Consider the following 27,645-nt stretch of genomic DNA (forward strand, 5'->3'; position numbering starts at 1 on the left):
ACATGCTATATGGAGCTTCCCAGTGCTCATTTGGGCTCACAGCCTTCGGAGTTCATTATAACTCTCTGAGTACTTTCACCAAAAAGACTGCTACTATCCCGTTAGCTTCTTCACCACACAAGTAATTGATCTCTCTCCGTCTGTGTCTCTGGCATATCTGACTAGTACATGAAGGCACACACAGGTGTCCGAGCAGCACGCACAGGTTGGGGGAAGGACACTGGATCCGACCAGTCAATGATTGGTTGCCCAGTGTATCTAACTTTAAATGACAAATCCCTGCCTCCACACCACTCCATTTATCCACACATTAATTGAACTTATATTTATATGCTTTTTGTCAGTATTTACTATATTTAATTGCTTTTATCAAAATTCATTCCCATTGCAGAATGAGTATTTCCTTAATCATTGAAATCATCCCTTTGAAAGTATTTGTTAGGTTGCAACCTTATAGTTCAGTTTGTTCCTCAGAGTTTATAGAAGGTCAGTCAAGTCAAAGCACAGATCAGATGAGGGAATGATCTGTAATGATCTATCAGTCAGCAAAAGTCTAGTGAAGTTTCACACTTAGTGTTTTTATAGTCTAGAGTGCACTCTTTTTGTCTGTTCACTGTTGCCAGTCAGGGTAACTGGTGGAATCCTACCGGAAATTAGATAAACCATTGGCCGTCTGACTGGTTGTGCAGATCTGGATCCTGGAAATCACACTGGGAGGTTCACCATCAATTGGAATCTCTGGTCTTTCCTCGTGGAGCTCATAGCTCACTAAAAGACCTGACCTGTATTTAGAAACAGGTTTATAGTCTCTGATCTATCACTTATTTCAGCATTCAAATTCATCATAAACTCAACAATGACTGCAATTTACAATGACTTACATCCTGAAAAAGTGTGGTACTCTTCAGTTAACAGATTAAATTGTAACTCGTGTTAGAACTTCTGTCTAACCAGCATAGTTGCAATAGACAGACACAATTATTAGACAAATGAAATACAAATGTTAAAGCTTAAATTTCTTCAGAACATACATTACACTAAATTCAGCACAAAAGCTATCAGATTGCATTGGTTCCCTCATAACACAAACACTCATCATTCATATGACACATACAGTAGAAAAATATGCATCAACTACTATGATTAGCATCATCGTTACAATCATTGGGCATAAAGGGTAAATCAGTTAGCTTACCGTGACACGTGGAACACTATTAACTTAGCCGCCACCTCTGCTGATTTCGGCAGCTCTGTCTAACATTCACTTCACTACACTTCACACTTGAAATGTTAGTCGATAATTTCTGAACACTTTTTAACAACTTTTATGAAGCTTTGCTTCTGTAAAGGAGACAGTTCCTGCTGCTAATCAAGATAGTGTTGGATTTTTCCTTTTCCCTCAAATGGCTGGTAACAATACGCAATGTGAACACACAAGTTCCTGTGAAAACTTCAAAATCAAAGCTCCTGCTCGGCACAGCAGGACGTGGGGAAATAAAACACATTTTTTTCCACATTATCACTTCTTGTGACAATAAAGTAAAACAGATAAAAGAATGATTCTGAAACTAAACAATTAGATTATAAAACTTATCTTATTTTTACCCGTTTCTCCAGCTGGGTTACAATTACATAAAGCAAAACTAAATGTTTTTGTTTTTATGGCTCATTAAAAACCATTTGGTACAGAGAACTCAAATTTGTACAACCAACTGTTAGAAATTGCAAACAATTTTTAATTTTGTCAGGAAGAAAGTGTGTCTTAACTAAAACTTTTCATTGTAAAACAAAATCTCATAATTTAATTTGTCTGTCTCTTAATTTGTCATTCAGTATTGTTTAAATAGGTTAAATATTACATAAAATAATATTTATATATAAATAACAGCAGCAGTAGATCTCTTTTTTATTTTTAAATGTTTTTCATTTTAAAATATCTATAGCAAAACATGGCATTATTAAAAGCAAAGGTAACATTCACTGTAATTCTTTCAGTGAAAATATATGTTAAACATAACAAAAAACACATTGTGGCATGTTGGGAGCAGCTAGTTGTCTCCCATCATGCTTCAGGAGCATGTGTTGCCAGTTAAGATGTAAAACTGTGTATTTGCATTTGTTTTTGCTATGTAACTCTTACGACCGTTCCTGTTGATATTCATGTGTAAATTCACTGATAGTTGTTGTTTTGATGGGGGAAGATGTTGCACCACGAGTGAGTTCATGTGTGGGGTTGTTGACCCTCTGGGCACAGTGTGAATTGTTCAGTAAAGAGCTGCCCCTTCCTGGGGGGTGGAATAACAGGCTCAATCTCTGTGTGGGTTTTCTGTTGTTAAGGTTCCTCAGCTTGCCACATTATGTCATTTTAATTTATCAGACTTGTATGAAAATTTAGTGTAGTTTGATTAAGGAAAATATCTGTGTTTGTACAAGATGGTAATCAGAACCAGAATGCTTTGTAATATATTGTATTATTTAATTTAGTCAATAAAGTTACAAAATATCTAAAAAAAAAAAACCCCACACTAATAAACACAGTTAGCTCTAATAATAAATATCCCAGTATATTACATAAAATTGGCTTATATATTCCCTTCTTGCCCCTGCAGGCTGTATTTATCCTTCTAGCTCGTGTACTCTAATTACTGCAAGGGCTGAATAATCTGTTTTCTGTAAAACACAAGAAAAAAGCTCATGAACTGATAATTTTTCAAATTAATTTTCATAGAATTTTGAATAGTGTGCCTACACCTGGAGCAATGGTCAGATTTACATGATAAAAGATGAAAAAAATACTCTTAGCTGAGAACTAACCTCCTAAATCAACATTAAGATGGAACTAACTAATGATAAAAAACACAGGAACTTGCTGCTGAATGAATGCACTAATGCCACCACATAATAAGTAATGATCACATCAGCATCAAAGGCCTTTCTTGGGCATTTAATGTTTTATAAGCGTGAGTTTCTGGAACAATAAAGTTAAAGGTCACAATAGGAATACACTGTCAGTTCATTTCAGTCATCTGCAGGACATTGGAATTAAAAAAAAAAATGCTCAGGAAAAAAAGCAGAAAAAAAACAGAGGTGAAGCAGCTTTAAAGTTGGATTTATGTCTCAGAGGTTTCCATTATGAATAACAAAGGTCAGAGAACTGCTGGTTGGTCATGGATTACCAGGATTTCTATCTTTCTTCACAAATATATTTATGTTAAGGCTAGAAAAACTAAACAAAGAGTATTTTGAAGTGACACAATCCACACATCCCAAGTGGTATATTTACATTCACTGGCCACTTTATTAAAAATTACTGGGCTGGACCTCTCTTTGGCTTTAACACTATCTTAAGTCTTTATGACACATCTTAAGTCTTTATGACACATTCAACAAGCTGCTAAGATTGAAGGTTTTTGTTGTCATTCCAGCATATGAATGTACGTGAGGTAAAATAAAACTCTCAGGCAGACAATATATACAAAACAAGAAATATATTACAGTATACAAGAAAAAATATTTATAGTGTAATATTAATAATGAAATCACTTATGTAAGTAAGAAATATAAATAAGAAACAACAAGTTAGTTTCCAAGTGTACAGAGTTATGCGCAGTAGCAAAAGTCATCTGTGCCTGGAATCAGCAGAGACTACAGATCACCACCAGAGTTCTGTAGTCTTACAGCTTTACAGGTAAGAAACTGTTTCTCAGTCTGATCGTTCTGCTCTTGATGCTCCCCAGTCTCCTGTCTGAGTGGAGGGGGACAAACAATATGTACTACGTGAGTAGGGTCTTTCAAGATACAGGACACTCTTTCCTGCTTCTTCTGGTTTAAATATCTGTGGTGGGGGGGGGAGGCTGCTGCCTAGAATCCTCTAGGCAACTTTCACCACCCTCAGCAGACCATTCTTTTCTGCCACAGAGAAGACATTTTTTTCTTGACATTAATACAGAGATTGTCATCCCTGTACCAATTCTCCTTGACTGCTAATAGCTCCCGGTCGGCCACATCATAATTCCTCTCTGCAAGAGTGATGCGACACAAGACTAGGGCAAAGGATTGCAGCTTACCTTGGGGTCCATAACGTTGGGTTAGTACGGCCCCAACTCCAGAATCTCATGCATCTACTTCTATAATGATATATTTCATGGGGTCCTGGTGGATCAAAACAGGTGCAGAGGTGAATTACTGTTTCCGTTTAACAGGCTTCTTCAGCTTCAGGGGACCAGACAAACAGAATTTTGGTGGGGTTGAGACAAGTTATTGGTGTAGCTATATAGAATGAAACGTCTGTCACTGTCCTGGGCCAAAGTTTTGATTTTGTATTATTGTGTATTAGTCTGTTTTCTTCTTGGTTATTGGTGTTTTGGTTTCTGTTCTGTATTTATTAGTTTGTGGATTCCCTTGCCCCTCATGTCATTCTGGTCCCTGTACTCTGTGTTCCCTCCGTTCTCTGTCTGTATCATGTCTCTGAGTCCAGCCTGTGTATTTCCTGTTTTACTTAGAAGGGCGTGTCTTATGTCAGTGTGTTCAGTTTGCGTTTCCCCTGTCTCATCAGGTCAATTAGGTTCAGCTGTGTCTTCCTCCTGTTTGCCATTCCGCGTCTCCCTCTGTGTGTACTTATAGTGTGTGTCCTCTTGTGTTCGTTGCTGGTCCATCTGTGTAGTCTGCAAGTCTCCCTGTGTCCCCATTTAAGGTTTCAGGTCTGTTTTTGTTAGCTTTTCCCAGTATAGGTTATCCTTAGGTTCTGTTTATGCCCTTTATTAATAAGGTAGGTGATATAAACAGAAACAATAAACCTCACTCGCATCTCAGCCAGTGCCTGCATCTCGGGTCCTAATTTCCACAAACCACATGTCTGCCATCGCAGCCGTGACAATGTTGGTAAAAACTGGCAAAATCGAAGAACTGTTGAAGGTCTTTGCGTATTGTGGGAGTGGGCCATGGCTCGGATTTTGACCTGGATGACCTCTAACTTTCTGCTTCTAAATTCAGATAAGAACTGATGTTATTGTCCTCGGCCCTGAAAATCTTAGAAATATGGTATCTAACCAGATTCTTACTCTGGATAGCATTACCGTGGCCTCCAGTAACGCTGTGAGGAACCTTGGAGTCATTTTTGACCAGGATATATCCTTTAATGCACATTTTAAACAAATGTGTAAGACTGCTTTCTTCCAATATTTCTCTAAAATGTTGATATTTCTAATATTAGAGGATAGGCTGTACTATACTCTGATGAGTTATTTTCAGGATGTCCTAATGAGCAGAAGTAGTTTTAGTCATTTAGTAAACATGACAAGACCATTTACTTGCCAGTTAGTTTGAAAATCATTAAAAACAAAATCTAATTCCACAAAAAGTAGAAATCCCTTTAGATACACTCATAAATTAGAGGATATGGTAGCAAACAAGGAACATTATAGTACTCTCAAACCAAAGTTGCAAAGCAAGCAAGATCATTCTCAGTTCTAAGATTATTCCCTATAAAAAGCTATCATAGATTGATGTCAATTGATGTCAAGAATGATTGATGAAGACAAGATGGCGCAGCCACGTCCAGACACCTTCCTGACCTAGAAAAGCTATCATAGATATTTAAAAGTCAAGAATGATTGATGAAGACAAGATGGCGCGGCTACGTCCAGACGCCTTCCTGACCGTTCCACTCTGACTATGCACCTTTTTAGCTTTTTACTTATTTTTTGTTCTGGTTTACGTTCTAAAATCCTCTAGTTTTATAGTCTACGACAGCAGATCACTTGTAAACATCGGTGACAAGGTTGCACATTTCATCTTGGACACTTTTAAACTCGATTCATCCTGGCCGCCAGAGATACTACGCAGCGCGGAGAACAACAAAGGACGGGCCGCTCATCCGAGGCGTAGAACAAAGAAGCGCCGGGGGAAACGCGCTGGCGTTCGGAATAGACTGAGACAGCAGGCTCATCGCGCACCACTGCCCAGCATCCTACTGGCCAACGTACAATCGATGGAGAACAAGCTCGATGACCTAAGACCAAGAGTCACCTTCCAACGTGACATGAGGGACTGCAACATTCTGTGGTTTACGGAGACATGGCTGACCCCACCTTGCCGGACCAGGCCATAACTCCATCGGATTCATTCTTTGTGCTCCGCACACAGGTATGGCTTTGTCCGAACTATATGATGTGCTGAGTTCGCTTCAAAACAAGGACCCAGGCACAGCCCTCATTGTAGCAGGAGACTTTAATAAAGCGAACCTCGGACAAGTCATGCCGAACTTTTACCAGCATGTCTCGTGTCCGACGAGGGGGGATCGAATTTTGGACCACTGCTACACGCCATGCAAGCAGGGCTACAAAGCTGTCTCACACCCGGCTTTTGGGAAGTCTGACCACAACGCCATCTTCCTCATTCCCCACTATAAACAAAACATACGGAGGGAAGAAGTAACCATGAGGGAGGTGAAACGTTGGTCTGCCCAATCAGAAGCTATGCTACAGGACGCACTCAACGACGTAGACTGGGACATGTTCAGAGCATGCGCAGCCAACATCAACGAGCTTATGGAGGTAGCAGCACGCTTCGTCAATATGCTAGCGGAGGAGATTATCCCCACTGTGAGAGTCACCACATTCCCAAACCAGAAACCGTGGGTGGACAGATTGATCCGCGCTGCAGTGAACACCAGGACCGCCACCTACAACGCGGGTCTCGCCACTGGCGATATGAGCGCCTACAAAGCGGCCTCATATAGCGTGAGGTGAGAGATGCCAAACGCTGGTACCGAGAGCGCGTGGAGTCTCACTTCCACCAGGGCGACACACGGAGTATGTGGCACGGACTACGCACCATTACGGACTACAAAGCCAGGGACACTGTGCCGATCAACGCCGACTCTGCATTCACCAACGAGCTGAACCAGTTCTACGCCCGTTTCAGGGTTAGCCAGGCGGCTAATACTAACTACCGCCTGACTACCGAGGACAGTGACGTCATCAGCGAGAGACCGGTAATCAGCATCGCGGAGCACGACGTCCGAGCGGCATTGAGGAGAGTGAACACAAGGAAAGCGGAGGGGCCAGACGGCATCACCAGCCGTCTGCTGCGCTGCTGTGCTGACCAGCTAGCAGGTGTGTTCACTTCCATCTTCAACAAGTTCCTGGCGAAGTCTGTGGTCCCCACATGCTTCAAAAGATCCACCGTCATCCCTGTGCCCAAGAACAGCAAATCCTCATCCCTGAACGATTACCGGCCAGTTGCACTGACCTCGGTAGTAATGAAGATGTTCGAGAGGCTACTCAAGAACATCATCTCCTCCTCCATCCCAGATACCACAGATCCGCTCCAGTTCGCCTACCAACCCAACAGATCCACAGAGGACGCCCTCGCCCACGTCCTGCACACCACCCTCAGCCACGTGGACAAGAAACAGGGTAACTATGTGAGAATGCAGTTTGTTGATTACAGTTTAGCATTTAACACAATAGTGCCCAGCAGACTGTTCACAAACCTGAGGGATCTGGGACTCAACAGCCGTCTGTGTGCATGGGTGTTGGACTTCCTCACTGGCAGAACTCAGGTGGTGAGGGTGGGTAGATGCATCTCTAACAGCATCACCATCAACACAGGAGCACCACAGGGATGTGTCCACTCGCCACTACTCTACTCCCTCTACACTTCAGACTGTGTGGCCACCCACAGCTCCAACACCATTGTGAAGTTTGCTGACGACACAGTGGTGTTGGGCGCCATCTCCAACAACGATGATGACCCGTTAATTTTAAATATGTTCATATTGTCTATTCTGTAAAATAGTCAGATTGTCTATTCTTATTTAATTCACTTAATGTACAGAATTCACCTGCTTGCTGCAGACATGCTACTATTGCACATTCACCTAATGTATATATTATATATAGTTTCCCCCCCCTCTTTGCACAAGTCGAGGAGCGTGTCAGGTTACATTTCACTGTGTGTTATACTTGTATAACTATGCATGTGACGAATAAAAAACCTTGAACCTTGAACCTTGTAGTGAGGGGGGAGAAAGGTGATGACAATTAGAAGTTATATATATTCAATGGCAAAGTTATATTTGCCAATACCAGTAAAATTTTATTTTACACCATTTTATAGATTACAGTTTAAATTTACTCCAATCAAAAAGTTAACATGTATTTCATTTCATCCCGATATCATGGCAAACCATGTAATAGACACACTGGTCCACCATGTCCATTTGAAATGAACACACACGCTGAAGTTGCAATAGTGCATGCAGGTGTTGCAGTACCAGCAGGGGGAGACAATATATTTAAAGCCAAGAAGTTGTGTGAGCAAGAAAGCTATGAAGTGCATTCCAGGGTCCAAGACTAATTAAGATAGGTGGCTAATATGTATTTGCATGTAAATGTGTTAATAATGTCTCTTTAAACACTGTTCTGTGATTATTTTCAGACTGCACACAAAAAAATCTAATCTATTTTCTTAAAGCAGAACTTTGATCCATCTTCCCATTTCAGTGCACCTAGCCAACAACGGAAAAGCACATACTAATTAAGACACAGAGTGAAAGTGGACAGTATATCTACCACACTGAAAAAAATGCAATAGGCTGGTTGTTGAATTTGCATATAAGGATTTCATATATCCAGCTTGACTAATTTCAATTTCTCATCTCAACATAATTTAGGCTTTTAATTTTCACATATTCTTTAAGGATGTTCAGTGTATTAGACTAAATCATGTTGGAAAGAAACAAAGCAGCGATATTTTCTCCTGAAGCTCAGCCCCATGGAAAAGTTCTGGAGGAAAAATCGGTTGCACCGTCCGCCATTTTTGTGTCTCGCTTTGGAAACTGTACTACCATCTGGAGTTCTTTACTTGAAGGTAAATAAGAATTTAAAGCTAAAACACCAGTGAGAAAGAGTGTAGACCCTTTAGATATGTGGACTTTTACTGAGGTAATGTTATTTTTCCTGTGGGTTGTTTATCAAAAACCATGAAAGGCCAACGTAAGGCTCCAGTTAGCTAATGTTAACTGAAATTATGTGATAAACAACTTAGTAATAATCAAATATAATGTGAAATAAGATTTATATATAAGGTTTATATATTTTTTCAGCCTAAATTTACTGAGCATTACAAACTTGCATCTGTTATGAAACGGCTGTGTGCAGGCAGGAAACGGACCCAAAGTGCAGACTCTGGAGACAAACGTGAACTCAAACAGCTTTAATGCTGAACTCAAAGTAACAAACTTCAAAATAAACTTACACTGGCAGGCAGACAGAACATACAACAAGATGAGGATAGATAAGGGTAGATCGCGACACGGACACAGAGAAACACAGGGCTTAAATACACAGAAGGAGCAATCAGGGAATGGGAAACAGGAGGGAAACACAGCTGGGGCAACTCAGGCCTGACGAGACAAAGGAAGCAAAACCAGATACATTAACATGAGACATGGACCTTCAAAGTAAGATAGGAAACATAACAGAGACGCAGACTTGACAAAGGGATACAGCTGACAGGGGAGACAGAGCAACTAGAGAACACAGAGACATAAGCCATAAGACAGAACTCTAACAAAGAAAAAGACTAGAAATGATTAATAATTTCAATAACATAATAAACTCAAAACCCTGGGTCAATGACCCAGGCACCCTAACAGCATCAGTGTCTGGGTTTACAAAAGGTGCAGGCGGCCAGGAAAACAGTTCCGAAAAAAGTTCAGGGGGCCGGCCTGGAGGTTGACAGCACAAAAGTCCAAACCTGGGCAGTTCAGGAGGCCAACCATGTGAAAAGCAACGGTGGCGAGGCAGGCGAAGGAGGTCTGGAGGCCGGCCGCACAGAGGGCAGCGGCGGCGGCGACTGAGCAGGTCCGGAGGCCGGCCACGACAGCGATGACGTCCAGCCAACGACCTGGAAAGAGGACGGACAGGACGAGGACGTGCAGGCCGGACAGGACGAGGTGAGGCAGGACCAGACGGTGTGGAGACCTCTGGCACAGACGAAGCAGGACGGGGTGAGGCAGGACCAGATGGCTCCGAGACCTCTGGTGCAGATGAAGCGGAACCAGCCAGTGTGGAGGCCTCAGGCAGAGACGAAGCAGGACCAGATGGTAGCATGGCAACCGCAGGTGACGGAATTGGTGGCGGCACTGCAGGCGGCAGTGTGGAAAATGCAGGAGGCGGCACTGCAGGCAAGGGCGTGGGAGCTGCGGATGGAGGAGCAGGTGGGGGCACTGCAGGTGACGGCGTGGGAGGCGCAGGTGGGGGCGCTGCAGGCGATGGCGTGGGAGCCGCAGGTGAGGGCGCTGCAGGCGACGAAGGCTGGAGGGCCCCTCGGACCCTTCAGCGGGGACACAGGATGGCTGGCGCAGTTCTCCAGGACCCCCAGCGGGAACAACAGACGGCTGGACGGGCCCGTCGGACCCTCCAGCAGGAACAGGTGGCTGGACAGGCCTGTCAGACCCTCCATCGGAGACAGGAGACAACTGAAGCGGTTCCTTGGACCCTCCAGCGGAACAGACGGCTGAAGAGGTTCCTCGGACCCTCCAGCGGAGACGGAAGACAGCTGGAGCGGTTCTCCAGAACCCCCAGCAGGAACAGACGGCTGGACAGGCCCCTGGGTCCCTCCAGCAGAGATACACAAAGGCCGGTGCGGTTCTCCAGAACCCCCAGCAGGAACAACAGATGAAGGCTGGACGGGCCCTTCGGACCCTCGAGCAGGAACAGGTGGCAGAACAGATGACTGAGGAGAGGAGTGGCAGTGGCGAGGGCGCCATTTCCTTCGGGATGAGGGAACAGGAACCAGTATAGAAATGGAGACCTCCTCCTCATCCTCCGACCACATAGCCACCAGGAAAAAGGCAGGCGAACGGACAGGTGAACGAGGTCCCGGCTGGCGTGGGGAGGGAGAGGAAGTCCGTGGCAGCGTTGAGGCAGGTGGAGAGTGTGTGTTGTGCTGGGGCAGCAGTAAAGAAGTGGAGGTGGAGGTAGAGAGAGCAAGCTCGCCCTGACTTGCTCCCTCCAGGCAGCTATGGAGCTGCCCAGCACAGTGTCCGTAGAAAACTGAGTTAGCTGAGGGTTGCTCCGAATGACAGCATCTACTGCGCTTAGCCCAACCGCCATGGTCCTCAAATCCTTGGCCTGGGCAATGCGGTCAAGAAGCTTAATCATCCACTCCATCTCAGCATTAAACTCAAAGGCTGAAGAGTCTGCGGGGTCCATGTTCTGGTCGCAATCTTCTGTTATGAAACGGCTGTGTGCAGGCAGGAAAAGGACCCAAAGTGCAGACTCCGGAGACAAACGTGAACTCAAACAGCTTTAATGCTGAACTCATAGTAACAAACTTCAAAATAAATTTACACTGGCAGGCAGACAGAACACACAGGAAGATGAGGGTAGATCATGACACGGACACAGAGAAACACAGGGCTTAAATACACAGAAGGAGCAATCAGGGAATGGGAAACACAGCTGGGGCAACTCAGGCCTGACGAGACAAATGAAGCAAAACCAGATACATTAACATGAGACATGGACCTTCAAAGTAAGATAGGAAACATAACACAAAGACGCAGACTTGACAAGGGGATACAGCTGACAGGGGAGACAGAGTAACTAGAGAACACAGAGACATAAACCATAAGACAGAACTCTAACAAAGAAACCAAAGACTAGAAATGATAAATAATAGCAAAATCAATTTCAATAACATAATAAACTCAAAACCCTGGGTCAACGACCCAGGCACCCTAACAGCATCAGTGTCTGTACTAAGTGGTGGTAACTGCAGTGGCTTAACCATTAAACAAGCTAATAGGGCAGGGATACGACTGTCTTCTGCCACAAAATAAAGTAAATTCGTGCTCATGTAAGGTCATAAACTTAAAACTAAATTTTGGAGGGGAAATGAAGATAACATCTATTAGATGTGTGAATTTTTACCGAGGTAGTTTTTCGTATATACTGCTGTTGAGCAACATAATGGAAAATAAGAATTATTCCTCAAATTAACTGACGATAATGCTAGCTTAAGCTGCAGGACAGTATTATGCGTATTAACATCTTTTCCAACAAACTTGTCTCTATTTAGTTAACTGGTGTTAGTAAAAATGTTTTACAAAAAAAAAGACAGGTATCAAGAGCCTGCAGTAGTCATTAGCACCCGAAAATTGTAAGTTTATTGTATTTTCTGGGTCATTATGACAATACAATTATATGAAATTTATTGACTTTTTCTGTGCAGATATTTGATGCTTATCTAATAACATTATTTTGTTTGTTAGTGAAGATTTGAATATGTTATCTTACATTCTGTAAATTTAATTTTGTAGAAAGATCAAACTAAATGATGTACCCACCCACCCTCACTCACCCACCCTCACCCACCCCCACTGCTGCTGTTCCACCTCTGACACCTCAGACACTTCACACCTCCTCTATTCACCCTGCTCACACCTCCCCACCCCCAACAACAGCATCCAATACACACTCAACACAAGGCTCCAGCCTGTCTCTCTCAACCACCCAGGTTAGGAGGGAACTGAGGAGGATTAAAGCCAAGAAGGCAGCGGGCCCAGATGGCATCAGCTTGAGGGTCGTCAGGTCCTGCGCAGACCAACTGTGTGGGGTGATGGAGCACCTCTTCAACCTGAGCCTGAGGCTGAGGAGAGTCCCACAGCTCTGGAAAACCTCCTGTGTTGTACCAGTGCCAAAGACTTCACGCCCCAAGGACCTCAACAGCTACAGGCCGGTGGCTCTGACATCCCACCTGATGAAGACCCTGGAGCGGTTGGTCCTGGATCAGCTTCGGCGCTTGGTGAGCTCATCACTGGACCCACTTCAGTTTGCCTACCAACCTGGCATTGGAGCGGATGATGCCGGCATTCACCTCCTACATCGTTCCCTCGCTTACCTGGAGACCACTGGAAGCACTGTGAGAATCATGTTCTTTGATTTCTCCAGTGCCTTCAACACTATTCTTCCCTCGGTTCTGAAGGACAAGCTGGAGAACTCTGGAGTGGACCATCACCTCACTACCTGGATTTTGGAATACCTCACCAAGCGACCACAGTATGTGAGGACTCAGGGCTGTGTGTCGGACAGGGTCATCTGCAGTACGGGGGCCCCACAGGGAACGGTTCTGGCTCCGTTCCTCTTCACCATCTACAATGCAGACTTCTCCCACAATTCCACCCAGTGCTTCCTGCAGAAGTTCTCTGATGACTCTGCAATAGTCGGCCTCATCACTGATGGGGACGACAAGGAGTACAGAGGACTGACTCAAGACTTTGTGGACTGGTGCCAGCGGAACTACCTCCAGATCAACGCCAGTAAAACCAAGGAGCTGGTGGTAGACTTCCGCAGGCACAAGCATTCTCCACTGCAACCACTGAACATCCAAGGTATGGACATTGAGGCTGTGGACAGCTACAGGTACCTTGGTGTTCATCTGAACAACAAACTGGACTGGACTCATAACTCAGACGCCCTCTACAGGAAAGGGCAGAGCAGGCTGTACCTGCTGCGGAGACTCAGGTCGTTTGGAGTGGAGGGCCCACTCCTGAAGACCTTCTATGACTCTGTGGTGGCCTCTGCCATCTTTTATGGTGTGGTCTGCTGAGGCGGCAGCATCTCTGCTGGGGACAGGAAGAGACTGAACAGGCTGATCCGAAGGGCCAGCTCTGTTCTGGGATGCCCTCTGGACCCAGTGGAGGTGGTGAGTGACAGGAGAATGGCGGCTAAGCTGTCATCACTGTTGGACAACATCTCCCACCCCATGCAGGACACTCTGACAGCACTGAGCAGCTCCTTCAGTGGCAGGCTGCGGCACCCACGGTGTGGAACGGAGAGATTTCGCAGGTCTTTCCTCCCCACTGCTGTCAGACTCTACAACAAAGACTTTAACTGATCAAACACACACACCCACACATGTGCAATAAGACTAAGTGCAATAATCTTTTCTGGCATCGTTGTATTTTTACTCAGTTGTATATAGCACTTCTATTCTATTTTTATCTTATTGTATATTTTATTCTACTGTATATAGTATTTTATTTTATTCTATTCTGTACAGTTGTGTACTGTATTTATTCTTATTGTATTATAATTTTTGCTTCATAACTTTTGCACTGTCCACTTCCTGCTGTGACAAAACAAATTTCCCACGTGTGGGACCAATAAAGGTTATCTTATCTTATCTTACAGTATTTTCACGATCATAAGGCGCACTTAAAAGTCTTAGATTGTCTTCAAAAAGTACGGCGCGCCCTATAGTACAGTGCGCCCTGTGTGTTGTAATGAGGACGTAGTAGAGAACACCATGAGAACGCTAAAGGGTGAAGTGTGGGCGTTGACTGTAGCGGTATATACGATCGCACATACCTGTATTAAAGTACAGGTATGTGCGTTATGCAGGACATCGTTGTTTTAACAACCCTGAAAATGGCAAAGAGACACGCTTACGAAGCACAGTTTAAACTGAAGGCCATCAGCTACGCGGAGGAACATCGAAATCGAGCAGCGGCGAGAGAATTTAAGATTAACGAATCGATGGTTCGCAAATGGAGGAAGCTAGAAAACAAGCTCCGGCAGGTCAAGAAAACGCAGCTGAGTTTCCGCGGACATAAGGCGAGGTGGCCCGAGTTGGAGGAAAGACTCGAGCGGTGGATCATCGAGCAAAGAACGAGCGGGAGAAGCGTTTCGACGGTCACCATTCGGCTAAAAGCAGTTTCACTAGCTGAAGAGATGAACATTGAACATTTCCAAGGAGGCCCGTCTTGGTGCTTTCGTTTTATGAAACGGTGCCATTTTTCCATCCAGACCAGGACTACGGTAGCGCAGCAACTTCCAGCGGATTATAAGGAAAAGCTGGCTATCTTCCGCTCCTACTGCAGCAAACACATCGGTGACAAAAACATCCAGCCCAGCCACATCACAAACATGGACGAGGTCCCGCTCACTTTTGACATCCCGGTGAGTCACACTGTGGAGAAGAAGGGGACCAGCACGGTAGCGATACGCACAACGGGGTATGAAAAGTCTTCTTTTACTGTTGTGCTTGGCTGCCATGCTAATGGACAGAAACTGCCACCTATGGTGATTTTTAAGAGAAAGACTTTGCCTAAAGAGAAGTTTCCAGCAGGAATCATCATTAAGGCAAATGAAAAGGGCTGGATGGATGAGGAAATGATGAAAGAGTGGCTGAGGGAGGTGTATGTAAGGAGACCAGGTGTTTTTTTTTCCACGCATCACCATCGCTCTTAATCTGTGACTCTATGCGTGCCCATCTCACAGCCGATGTGAAAAAACTAGTGAAACAAATGAACTGTGAGCTTGCTGTCATTCCGGGAGGCCTGACAAAGGAACTCCAACCGCTGGACATCGGTGTGAACCGCCCGTTCAAAGTAAGGCTGCGAGCGGCGTGGGAGCGATGGATGACGGATGGAGACCACAGTTTCACCAAGAGTGGAAGGCAGCGCCGGGCGAGTTACGCCACAATTTGCCAATGGATACTGTAGCTCTGGATACTGTAGCTCCTGTGAAAACTAAGGCCTCAAATCCAAAGTCCCTGACTCCGTGGTATAATTCTCAAACACGTAGCCTAAAGCAGATAACTCGTAAGCTGGAGAGGAAATGGCGTGTCACAAATTTAGAGGATCATCATTTAGCCTGGAGAAATAGTTTGCTGCTTTATAAGAAAGCCCTCCGCAAAGCCAGAACATCTTACTATTCGTCACTGATTGAAGAAAATAAGAACAACCCCAGGTTTCTCTTCAGCACTGTAGCCAGGCTGACAAAAAGTCAGAGCTCTACTGAGCCAACAATCCCTTTAACGTTAACTAGTAATGACTTCATGAACTTCTTCACAAATAAAATTTTTATCATTAGAGAAAAAATTACCAATAATCATCCCACAGATGTAACATTATCTACAGCTACTTTTAGTACCATCAATGTTAAGTTAGACTCTTTTTCTCCAATTGATCTTTCTGAGTTAACTTCAATAATTAATTCCTCCAAACCATCAACGTGTCTTTTAGACCCCATTCCTACAAAACTGCTAAAAGAGGTCCTGCCATTAATTAATGCTTCAATCTTAAATATGATCAACCTATCTCTAATAATCGGCTATGTACCACAGGCCTTCAAGGTGGCTGTAGTTAAACCTTTACTTAAAAAGCCATCTCTAGACCCAGCTGTCTTAGCTAATTATAGGCCAATCTCCAACCTTCCTTTCATATCAAAAATCCTTGAAAGAGTAGTTGTCAAACAGCTAACAGATCATCTGCAGAGGAATGGCTTATTTGAAGCATTTCAGTCAGGTTTCAGAGCTCATCACAGTACAGAAACAGCTTTAGTGAAGGTTACAAATGATCTTCTTATGGCCTCTGACAGTGGACTCATCTCTGTGCTTGTCCTGCTAGACCTCAGTGCTGCATTCGATACTGTTGACCATAATATCCTATTAGAGCGATTAGAACATGCTGTAGGTATTACAGGTACTGCACTGCAGTGGTTTGTATCATATCTATCTAATAGACTCCAATTTGTACATGTAAATGGAGAGTCCTCTTCAGACACTAAGGTCAATTATGGTGTTCCACAGGGTTCAGTGCTAGGACCAATTCTATTTACATTATACATGCTTCCCTTAGGCAGCATCATTAGAAGACATAGCATAAATTTTCACTGCTATGCAGATGACACACAGCTCTATCTATCCATGAAGCCAGGTAACACACACCAATTAGTTAAACTGCAGGAATGTCTTAAAGACATAAAGACCTGGATGGCCGCTAACTTTCTGCTTCTTAATTCAGATAAAACTGAGGTTATTGTACTCGGCCCTGAAAATCTTAGAAATATGGTATCTAAGCAGATTCTTACTCTGGATGGCATTACCTTGGCCTCCAGTAATGCTGTGAGAAACCTTGGAGTCATTTTTGACCAGGACATGTCCTTCAACGCACATATTAAACAAATATGTAAGACTGCTTTCTTCCATTTGCGCAACATCTCTAAAATTAGAAATATCCTGTCTCAGAGTGATGCTGAAAAACTAGTTCATGCATTTATTACTTCCAGGCTGGACTACTGTAATTCATTATTATCAGGATGTCCTAAAAACTCGCTGAAAAGCCTTCAGCTGATCCAAAATGCTGCAGCAAGAGTACTGACAGGGACTAGAAAGAGAGAGCATATTTCTCCTGTTTTGGCTTCCCTTCATTGGCTTCCTGTTAAATCCAGAATTGAATTCAAAATCCTGCTCCTCACATACAAGGTCTTAAATAATCAGGCCCCATCTTATCTTAATGACCTTGTAGTACCATATCACCCTATTAGAGCACTTCGCTCTTGCACTGCAGGCCTACTTGTTGTTCCTAGAGTATTTAAAAGTAGAATGGGAGGCAGAGCCTTCAGTTTTCAGGCCCCTCTTCTGTGGAACCAACTTCCAGTTTGGATTCGGGAGACAGACACTATCTCTACTTTCAAGATTAGGCTTAAAACTTTCCTTTTTGCTAAAGCATATAGTTAGGGCTGGACCAGGTGACCCTGAATCCTCCCTTAGTTATGCTGCAATAGACGTAGGCTGCCGGGGATTCCCATGATGCATTGAGTTTTTCCCTTCCAGTCACCTTTCTCACTCACTATGTGCTAATAGACCTCTCTGCATCGAATCATATCTGTTATTAATCTCTGTCTCTCTTCCACAGCATGTCTTTCATCCTGTTTTCCTTCTTTCACCCCAACCGGTCGCAGCAGATGGCCGCCCCTCCCTGAGCCTGGTTCTGCCGGAGGTTTCTTCCTCTTAAAAGGGAGTTTTTCCTTCCCACTGTCGCCAAAGTGCTTGCTCATAGGGGGTCATATGATTGTTGGGTTTTTCTCTGTATTTATTATTGTGCTATCTACTGTACAATATAAAGCGCCTTGAGGCGACTTTTGTTGTGATTTGGCGCTATATAAATAAAATTGAATTGAATTGAATTGAATGGATTGTAGATGGTTGGGCTAACATGTCTGCTGGCACTGTTGTTCGAGCTTTCGCAAAAGCCGGCATCATTTCCGAGGAGCCGCACGGCACGGAAAGTGACTCTGACAGTGAAGAAAGTGAACCTGGCATGTTTGATGGAGATTTAGCGCAGCTGTTCAATTCAGACACAGAGGATGAGGACTTCGATGGGTTTGATTGATGATAAAAATGTGAGTACCAAACTTTGTTTTGCTCCTGCTTTATTTTTAAATACGCACACTTGTATGCTTGTGTGTTGTTGATGATGACGATTACTGGTAATAAAAATGTGAGTACCAAACTCAGTTTTGCTCCTGCTTTATTTTTAAATATGCACACTTGTATGCTTGTGTGTTGTTGATGATGACGATTACCGGTAATAGAAATGTGAGTAAGGTACCGAACTCAGGTTTGCTCCCGCTTTATTTTTAAATACGCATACGGTACTTGTATGCGCCCTATAATCCAGTGCGCCTTATGTGTGTGTTAAATACAGTAATGGCACACATAACTGAGACTGCGCCTTTTAGTACAGTGCGTCTTATGGTCGTGAAAATACGGTATCTTATCTTATCTTATCTTATCTTATCGTAACTAAGTATTACTGAAAGAGAATTTTGGTGGTAGGATGCAGATGTGTAATATTCCAGTTATCAACATTGTACTTAGTTTTAAGTTTTTGGATTACGTTTGGGTTGCCACATGGAATATGTTTTTTTCAGATAAAGGTGTGTAGTAATTTACTATATATCTGTAATGCTTTAATCAGATGGAAAATTATTTTAATGTATAATTAATAACCATGATTAGTTTATTTTGAAAACACACATAGAACTATGTTGAATAGTTTGTCTACACCTTTAATAGATGCTAAAAAAATTTATAATTGATCCAAAATTTGATATTTTCTAGATATCTTATTCTGCCTGTGAAACACAATTTACCTCCATCCTGAGTGTCCCTACACTGCAAAAATGGGTAGTCTACATTTAGGAAACAAATACTACATTTGATACAAAAAGCACTGAAAACAAGTGAAATTATCTGTCCATGCAGCAAGTTAATTTTACTTAATAAGAAATCTTGAAATAAGATTTTTTAATCCAGAAATAAAAGAACACATTTGAGAATTGAAGAGGGTTAAAATAAGCTTTAAAAAACTCAATTTTAGATAAATATGCTAAATTACAGTCTTTTTTATGTTTTGAATTCTTACTTGCAGCAAATGAATGCAATGCAACGAGAAAAATAGTTCTAATACTATGAAAATCTACTCAGTATTAGTGAAGTATGATTAATTTGTTTCTTGATTCAGGTTGGCTTATCTTAAAATAGAGCCTAATCCATATTAAATCCAAGCACAAAAACCTTAAAACAGACCTTTTTCCTAGAATATTCCTTGGCTTCTACTGAAATCACAGCCAGGACAAGAGTGATATATGTCAACATTTATTCCTCTCATGAGAACAAAACCCTTTTTGTAAACAATATAGGGCTGCTGCACAATCTCTAAAATCTAAATCAACCCTTTAGAAGGCCTAAACAGAGAAAAGAAATTACATTTTTGGCCCTAAACTTTTGTGACAGTCACATAATCTCACAATGTTGTAAATAACGGCATTACTAATTTAAAACTTTATATGCCTCAGGTAAAGTGTCATTAAGAGAAAAAAAAACAACAACTTTCATTTGTAAGGCATAAGTAAAGCAGTTTCTCAGGACATTGCTAGGCAAATTAGGAACAAAGTTGTACAAACGCACTACAAAGCTAAACAAACTGCAAATGACCTGATAAAATTCTGCTTGGTATTCACCTATTTTTCAAAGAATGACTTCCACTTAGCTATTGCTTTCTTATATGCACAAGTGGCATCTTGATCATGGATGGCATCAGTGATTACCTCAGTTTGTACGACAGAGAGGACCGTTGCAACACATTTCGGGTATGTTAAGTGCAAGGTGTAGTAATATGCCATCAACACCAACATTCCTTCCCAGAAATCCTCCAAGGGCAGAGTGGTCACTGGTATGTTTCCTACAGCAACAATGCTGGTTGTCCCATCAAAAAGCAGCACTGGGGAGGAGAGAGGCCGCTTCTCCAGGTATAGCATAGCATCTTCACCCGGCTAGAAAAGCACAAAAAAAGGACAAATTCTTCAAGATTTTAAATGAAAGGGTTGCTGTGCATCCAAACAGCTTAAGACACAAAAAGCAAAATCAAGAATGTTTAGAATGATTTACTGTTGGAATAGAAGAAATAAATGAAATTTTGGAAATGTATTAATTCTGAGCATGAATTTTCTCTAGTTTACAGCCTTTTTTATCATGTATATTTGTGCTTTTTTTCTCATTTGTTTTTTTAAACATTTTTTAAAAACTTTGTTACATATTCTAGTTTTTGAATGCCTTATATAAATAATTTTACCCATTTTACTTGTATCCCAACTGCAATGTGCTTTTGCTCTGCGCTGCCTCTCTGGAGTAGGTTTTAAATGCCAATTTAGAAATCCTGAAGAAGGAGTAATTTAATCCCTGCTGAATTGAACTTTGACCCTCTCTTATTAAGCATGAAAAGCAAAATAATATAATGATAATGGTAATAATAATAATACTACAATTAAATGGAGTGAAAGTTACAGTGGCTGGTATTGCTAACAGCTGTTCTCACCTGGAGGATATGAAGGAGAGCCTCACTGGCACTTCCCAGCCGCTTTGGTGGTGTAGTTGGTGAAGGAAAAAGAGATGGAAGTGCATTGAAGAGAGTGACAGTAAACTCCACTGTGGACAGAGAAAAGTATCTTAATAAAGTAATCTGAACATATCTGATGTATGGATTTAATGTATGAAAAGGCCACTTACCTCCACGTACATCCAAGGGGAGAGGAGGTTTCAGGACCTTCTTCCAAATGCCATAGAACTGCACTTTCGAACAAAACTCTGCCCATCTACCCTTCATTTGATCTATGCATTTGCAGTTGGAACCACCAACGATGCGACACAGTTCATCCATCGCCTATGAAAAAGTTAGGGTCAAGAACCCTATCCAGAGAAAAGCAAGGAATTTAATTGAAGGTAGCTAGGCTTACATTTCGAATATCTTTGAAGCACGGGTATGCTTCAAATATTTTTGTGGGCCTGTCTTCTTCCCTTGTAACATCTGCATCAATAAAAGCTCGTCTGGCCTCAAACTCCAGGTCCAAAATTTGAGCAACGTCACTTTGGTTGGGTTTTGCATTTGGTTTCCTGTACATGTTGCTCAAGGTTTTGTAATGTCTTGGCTGCATCTTCAGGCTGTCATGGTCTGCTAGGGAGAGCAAAGAGCATTTGTAAGACAAGGTGTAACTACTAGACTTCAGAAAATCCAGATTTTTCTAATCAGTAATTTCTAACAAGGTTCTAGGATTATTTTTAAGTTACTGTTTTCAGTTTAATATTTATGAGAAATAATGTTTAGGTTAAATATGTTTAAGTAATGAACTGACCCTATATGTCCTGATCATTTCCCTTTATGTCCTTGTCCTATAATGATCATGGATTTATGTTAATTGTTACTTTGAACAGAATCAAATATTAAAAGGAAAGTTAAAGATGCCCATGAATAAAATCATTGTGAAAACAAGGCACAGTTTGTTTACTGTGTATACCATTCACAATAGTGTGGACAGTGATTATGAGCTCATGGATAAAAAAATCTTTTAGGTAATTTGATCTATGACAGAAACACTGTGATAAAGCATGATAGATGTAACCAGCATGAGGATTTACATGTGTAAATAATCAGTACTGAATAACACCCACTACAACACAAGGTATTAAAATATAAACTATTTTCTGGTGATTGTGTGCAACACTGTGTGTGTGCTATGGCTAACTGGCAAGATGGTATGAGGGATATATCATATGTTGACACGCCAACGTGTTAATGCCACACCAATGTGATTTGTGGAATACACATTTAGAAAGGGGTTCATTGTTGTAGCCATATGGTGGAAGGAGTTGTAAGAGGAGACACAGTCAGCAGATAGAGAGGTAGCTAAGGGTGACGGTGGACTTACCAACATCGTCATCTGGAGTTGGTGGACCTATGGCAGCCCTGGGTGCAGAGCATGAGGCTGACTTAGATAATAGTGGTGAAGCCAGGGTATTATTGTTTGACTGTGTTGGTACAGTAGAGTGTAGATGGAATTTTGATGCTTTCTCTGAGAAAAAAAGTAGAGGATGAACAGAATTTAATAACAGGAAATGGCTAGAAAGTTAAGGCAAATATTCAAAACTGTCTAAATCTTGCAATACACTCTGAATAGAAAACTGAGGGCAAAAGTTTGAAGTTTTATATGTCCAAAAGTCATTACTACAGCAGACCAAAGTACACACCTGCATTTGAGTTGTCCTTGCTGAGGTCAAGTATGGTATAGTCACTTGAACCACTTGCTTCGCCACTTAAGTCACCTTCAGTTTCATTGTCTAAGTTGTCTGAGCTGAAAATAATCTTCCTGGGCCTGCCTCGCTGCAGCATGGAACCCTGTTTCCTCCTTGGAGACTTCATATTTTGGAGTCGTTTGTACAGTTTGGTGTAGATGGTCACCTGTGGTAAAATAATATATATTTGTACATTCTTTTTTATCTTGCTCAATTTTAGATATTGTAGTGGCAAAAGAATGACTTACATATGGCATGTGTGTGTCAGCATCACATAACATAGGGTAATAGTCGACAATCTTCTGTGACATTGCTCTCATTTCAAGTTTGGAGGGGTATCCTACTTCTTTCCCCATGGGACTAGCACGAAGGATTGCAACCATGCTGGTGACTGTGTTCCTTATAAGTCTGCAACAGAGCTCCTTCGACATCTTACAGTCCTTTTCCTTTCCACTGTGAAGCAATGCAAAGTACTGACTGCGCACCATGTCCAGTTCTGAATCTGTATACAACACATACTCTGGTGGGTCTGGCATTTTCATTGTTTTGTGAGCAGTGTAGGAAATGGGACTGGAAGTTTGTGGCTGACATTCAGACACAACAAAGCCTAAGGGGTTACTCTCGCTTCGATGGCAAGTGTTGGCATTTTGTTCAGCAGTCTTAAGCAATAACAGTTGCGGGATATAAAAAAAAAATAAAAATCCACAATTAGGCAAATTATTGCTAGACAATGATATATTCTAGCATTAATTATAATATTCTTATTTGTATAATGTCTGTTTACCTGTTGGATTATGAAATTCCAAAGCTTCTTTCTCCGGAAGAAATTTCATGGCCTGGAAAGAGATCCTTCAGGTCATCCCGGGTAAAGCTTCTCAAAGCTTCATAGTCAATATTCGCAGCTGTAAATGAGAAACACAGCTTTAATTTTGACATTTATTTCTCTTTGCCTGAGTGTGGCTTATTACATATTGAGGTCATTTTTGCCAATAAATATATAACATTTTTTAAATGCAATAAAACTATTTTTTGGCGGTTTTCAAGAATGATGTTCCAAGTATATTTTGTCAAAAACGATTCAAGGCTATGATTTGGATAAATTTCAATCCAACTGAAACTAGAGTGCAATCTCAGCTCCAAGTTTCAGAAACCATCGGTTAGCATAATCAGCAAGGACAGCTAATGACTCAAGATAACTGAAAAATGAGACTTACCCTGCAACACAGACAGTATGGCATCGTCAAACGCATCCATGCCGTGACAACAGTTCTCTAGCTCGGTTCAAAAGCCTCCGCTCAAAGCACCTGGCAATAGCCCACAGCTGAAGTAAGATCATTTAGCTAATGATCATGTTAGCTAGCTTGCTAACTAGCGGCCCTCACAAAACACGACTTTATCTTAATAGCACAGTTATACTATAGTGTCGTTCATAAATGTAATTATTGAACTTAATGTTACCAACCTTAAACTATTGTTAGTTTTTTAAAAATAAATAATTTTTATCTTGGTAACGGTCCAGTTGGTTTACAAAGCACGGAAAACGATTTTGTCCCGAAAAAGTAAGGTCATGACAGGAACTGAGCATGCGCATGCAGAAAATTATTTATATATTTTTTTCAAAGTACACAAAATTCACAAATGAAGTCTAAAATGCTTATTGCCTAAAAATAAATATAATTGATATAATTTAAAACTGAAAAATTGGATAATTAAGGAAAAATATATTTTTAAAAATTGCCTACATTTCCCATTGTCCCACACTCTCATCTGTGGCCTTCAGTAAAGAGCGGTAAAGTATTCCGCATGGCTACAGCGCATAAACAGTTCACCATGGCGCTCTGGAGATGTATGAGCTGTTTATCTTTGTTTCTTAAACTCTGAATGTGCTCCTTGCCACGTAAATGCAGCTCGTGGTCGAAGGCAAGATTTGGATTGTGGAAAAGATGGCTGTGAACAGGATTTCAGAGTTTTTAACTCGTTCTTTCGCCGCATTAAACGGACGCACCCTCTGTATTTGACGAATGGAAACCCACCAAGAGGATGGAGGATCCCCCCCAACATCCCACTCTGTAGGATCGGAAAATTGTTGTGGTTCTGTGTTTGCCAACCGTGGTACTACAACAACAACCAGCACTGTGGAAATATCAAGTCGTGGATCTTTGCCTGAAGCGCAGGAGCCTCAGGTTGACAGCCCGGTCACGGTAAGTGTTAACCTAATTAAATAAAATGTAGTGTGACTTCTGATGACACATTTAGCTATATTTAACTCCTCGTATAAGGTCCTATATTACTTTTACTCCTTTTCTCCATTTTTAATCAAGCGTTTTTCACTATGGTTGGATTGTAAATCACCAGGATGAGTGTAAAGGCTACGCTGCAGCCGTAGCAGGCATGCACTCTGCGGCTGTCATGTCTCATGGTGTAGTTTGCATCAAAGACACTTTGCTCGTTTAAATCATTCATGTGGCAGCAATTTGGGTATCTCGTAGGAAAATTAAATAAAATAATAAATGCATACAATAAAAATATGACATACTTATATAAACATCAATTCTACATGAAAATCTAAATTACATTATTTTAAAATACATAAATAATTTAATAAATAACAGTAATCAGTGTCATTCACTTTGTTTTTCTTTTTTTGTTTTTTGTTTTGATGGTCTAATCATTAGGTTACCTAATTATACCTGTTGTGTGAGATTTTAGAATTGGCCAAGTGTTTGGAGTAACTTTGTTATTCTGCTCTAAAGGAAGAAGCTGCTACTACAACATCCTTTACCAGACCTGTTGCGGCTTTCGCTATCAGTGTTCAAAAACAGTGCCACTAATCACAGGTATGTCATATTCTTAATGGATCAATACAGTACATAATGCAATCAATATCTTACTTGTTTATAATGACATTCAAACTTTTTATGTAAATGCAGAATAAGTTACTTTGTTTGTCAAATATTTTCACAGAGAACGGTCAAACATATCATCTCAGGAGTGCAACAATATCAGGCAGTTCTTGTGGATATGCTCAAGCAAAAATTGAGGACAGTGTTTGAAGATCATGCCGAGAGAACCACTCAGCTTCAAGATGAGGCGTTGGCTACATTTGATAAGTTCATGGATCCTTTCTCCAACATTGCTATGGACAGAGTTGAGCCATAGGGGAACTGTTCAGCCCAGTCAACGCATAGGAAGTAGTAGTATCCCAGAAGATTTGTTAGGTAAAGCAAGGTCTTTGAAGGGTCATGTCCATAAGCAACAAAAGTTTTTACTACGTACCATTAATTGAAGGTGTAAAGCAGTTATTGACTGATGAGAGAATCTGTTGAACACTGCACCACAAAGAAGCAGAGAGGCATTCTTCTATGATTTAACAAACGGATCCCTCTTTACATCTCACCCCATATTTACAGCCCAAATGCATTGCAATTAATACTTTACACAATTATAATGTGTAACCCCTTAGGGTCCCATGCTTCTGTAAACACATTGGTTATGTTTTATTGTACTTTAGAAAATATTGATTCAAAATTTAGGTCAAAGTTAGCTGCAATATGACTTTATTGCTATCGCTAAGGAAAATTACATTGCTCAGTGGGGCGTTGATGTTGTACTGAAAAGAATTCTTCAAGATCTATCAGTGCTTTACAATGGTGTAAGGATTGAAATGTCAAATGGTGAAATTAAATAGTTTGGTGTTTTTTATAGCCAGTTGCGGAAACATGCTATCCCAGCATGAGATTGCTGGCTTTAAAGAAGGGATTGGTTTTGCTTATAGCAAATGTAGACACTGTGAATACAACAACAACAAATTGAAACAGTCTTGTGGACAGATGCTGATTCTTTTGAAAATACTTAATTATGATAGTTCAGATAAGTTCCTGCTCCCATTATTTTTTTACAAACTGTATTGCAACTGAAAAGTAAGATTGAGGAACACCTGTATCAGTTCATGCTACAGAATTAGCACATGAGCTCATTGATTATACTTTATACTGTTCTAGTAGTTTCAGGGAAATTGTGTTTGTGCCAATAACATAGAGTCTTTCTGATATCATTTCCCATAGAAATCAGCCTTAAGATTAGGGCTGCACCAAAGGATTTTCTTAGTGTAGTGTTCTGATGTCGGTTAACAAACCCTCATCAAATGTTCCCTAAACCAATGTTAGTGTTGTGCCACAATAATGCTGGCATGCTGGGACAAACAGCTGTCTCTGAAATGAGATTTGTATCATAGATTTTGGTAAAATGTTTTCTCTTTTATGTAAACATTTGAAGTCAGACATGATTTTTCAATAAATCATGTTTTCAAAGGATGACTTGTGTGAATTTTTATTAAATCAAGGTAATGGAGTTTGTGACTGCATCTTGAAACAAGTTATATTTTGAGAGAGATCTGGTGAGAGACCTAATGTAGGCTATTTTAAGAGTTATTCTTTCCATTTTAGGATTTCTGTACTAATATAGACACAATTGTATGGTTATTCTTGATTTAAGTTTATAATCTAAAATCAAGGCTTAGAAACAAGTATATCATTTTTAAAACAAGGCAAATTATCTGCCCTGTCTAAAAATAAGATTTTAAATCATGATAAGCACCAGGTAATTTGCAGTGTAAAGGCTCTGTAGGAGTGGTGAGTGTTTGAACTATACATAGGGCAGTACTTAAGGGGTTTAAGTACATTTAAGCTCTACTAAATTGCATTGCAAATGTTAATGAATCTGTCTCTCTCCCTCTCCTCCTTCTCCAGTGAATGTGGCAGTGTAAAGGGTGCTCAGTATCAGTTAAACGTAAATTTGGAGCTTCTTAATCATTACAAACTCAAACATCCACACTTTGGACGTACTTCCCGTTATCCATGTACATTTTCAAAATGCCCATGCACATTTAAGACATGGAACGCCTTAATTGTACATCAAAGTAGAGTGCATTCTTCACAAGACAGTCAGACATTGAAAGAGTTATCTATATTTAGCTGTCACTTATGTTCCTGCGGGAACTTGGCAAATGAAAGGGAATACTTTATTCATACCAACTCACATCTAAAGAAAAATGAAAATGTTTCTTGCATGTTTGTTGGTTGTAGTTTTCAAACTTGTATTTATGGAACCTTTAAATCTAACAAGAGTCGCAAACATACACCCCATAATCTTGCAGATTTTAAACCAGGTACTGTGAAGAAATCTACAGTAGCATCTCTGGCATCATTTCCTGATGAA

General features: G+C 41.3%; 1 protein-coding gene and 1 pseudogene across 1 annotated transcript; both read right to left on the reverse strand.

The window, feature by feature from the left end:
• LOC109200110 (piggyBac transposable element-derived protein 4-like) overlaps nucleotides 1–27,645 on the reverse strand; it is a 188,799-nt pseudogene that overhangs the window by 33,697 nt on the left and 127,457 nt on the right.
• On the reverse strand, nucleotides 19,446–23,248 carry LOC102080148 (uncharacterized). The gene is made up of 8 exons (XM_025911156.1): nucleotides 23,213–23,248; nucleotides 22,677–23,087; nucleotides 22,384–22,594; nucleotides 22,065–22,208; nucleotides 21,096–21,313; nucleotides 20,869–21,022; nucleotides 20,678–20,787; nucleotides 19,446–20,135 (listed from the first exon to the last, which is right to left on the reverse strand). The coding sequence occupies exons 2-8, from the start codon at nucleotides 22,968–22,970 to the stop codon at nucleotides 19,824–19,826; spliced, it is 1,443 nt and encodes a 480-aa protein (XP_025766941.1). The 5' UTR covers nucleotides 22,971–23,087; nucleotides 23,213–23,248; the 3' UTR covers nucleotides 19,446–19,823.

This window comes from Oreochromis niloticus, linkage group LG11 (genome assembly GCF_001858045.2).
Source record: "Oreochromis niloticus isolate F11D_XX linkage group LG11, O_niloticus_UMD_NMBU, whole genome shotgun sequence".
Lineage (NCBI taxonomy): Eukaryota > Metazoa > Chordata > Actinopteri > Cichliformes > Cichlidae > Oreochromis > Oreochromis niloticus.

Coding starts and splice junctions, on each gene's coding strand:
- LOC102080148 (XM_025911156.1), bottom strand. CDS start 22,970: ATGAAAATGCCAGACCCACCAGAGTATGTGTTGTATACAGATTCAGAA. Junction 21,314..22,064: donor AACTCCAGATGACGATGTTG/GTAAGTCCACCG, acceptor TGCTCTCCCTAG/CAGACCATGACAGCCTGAAG. Junction 20,788..20,868: donor CCCCTTGGATGTACGTGGAG/GTAAGTGGCCTT, acceptor CTCTGTCCACAG/TGGAGTTTACTGTCACTCTC.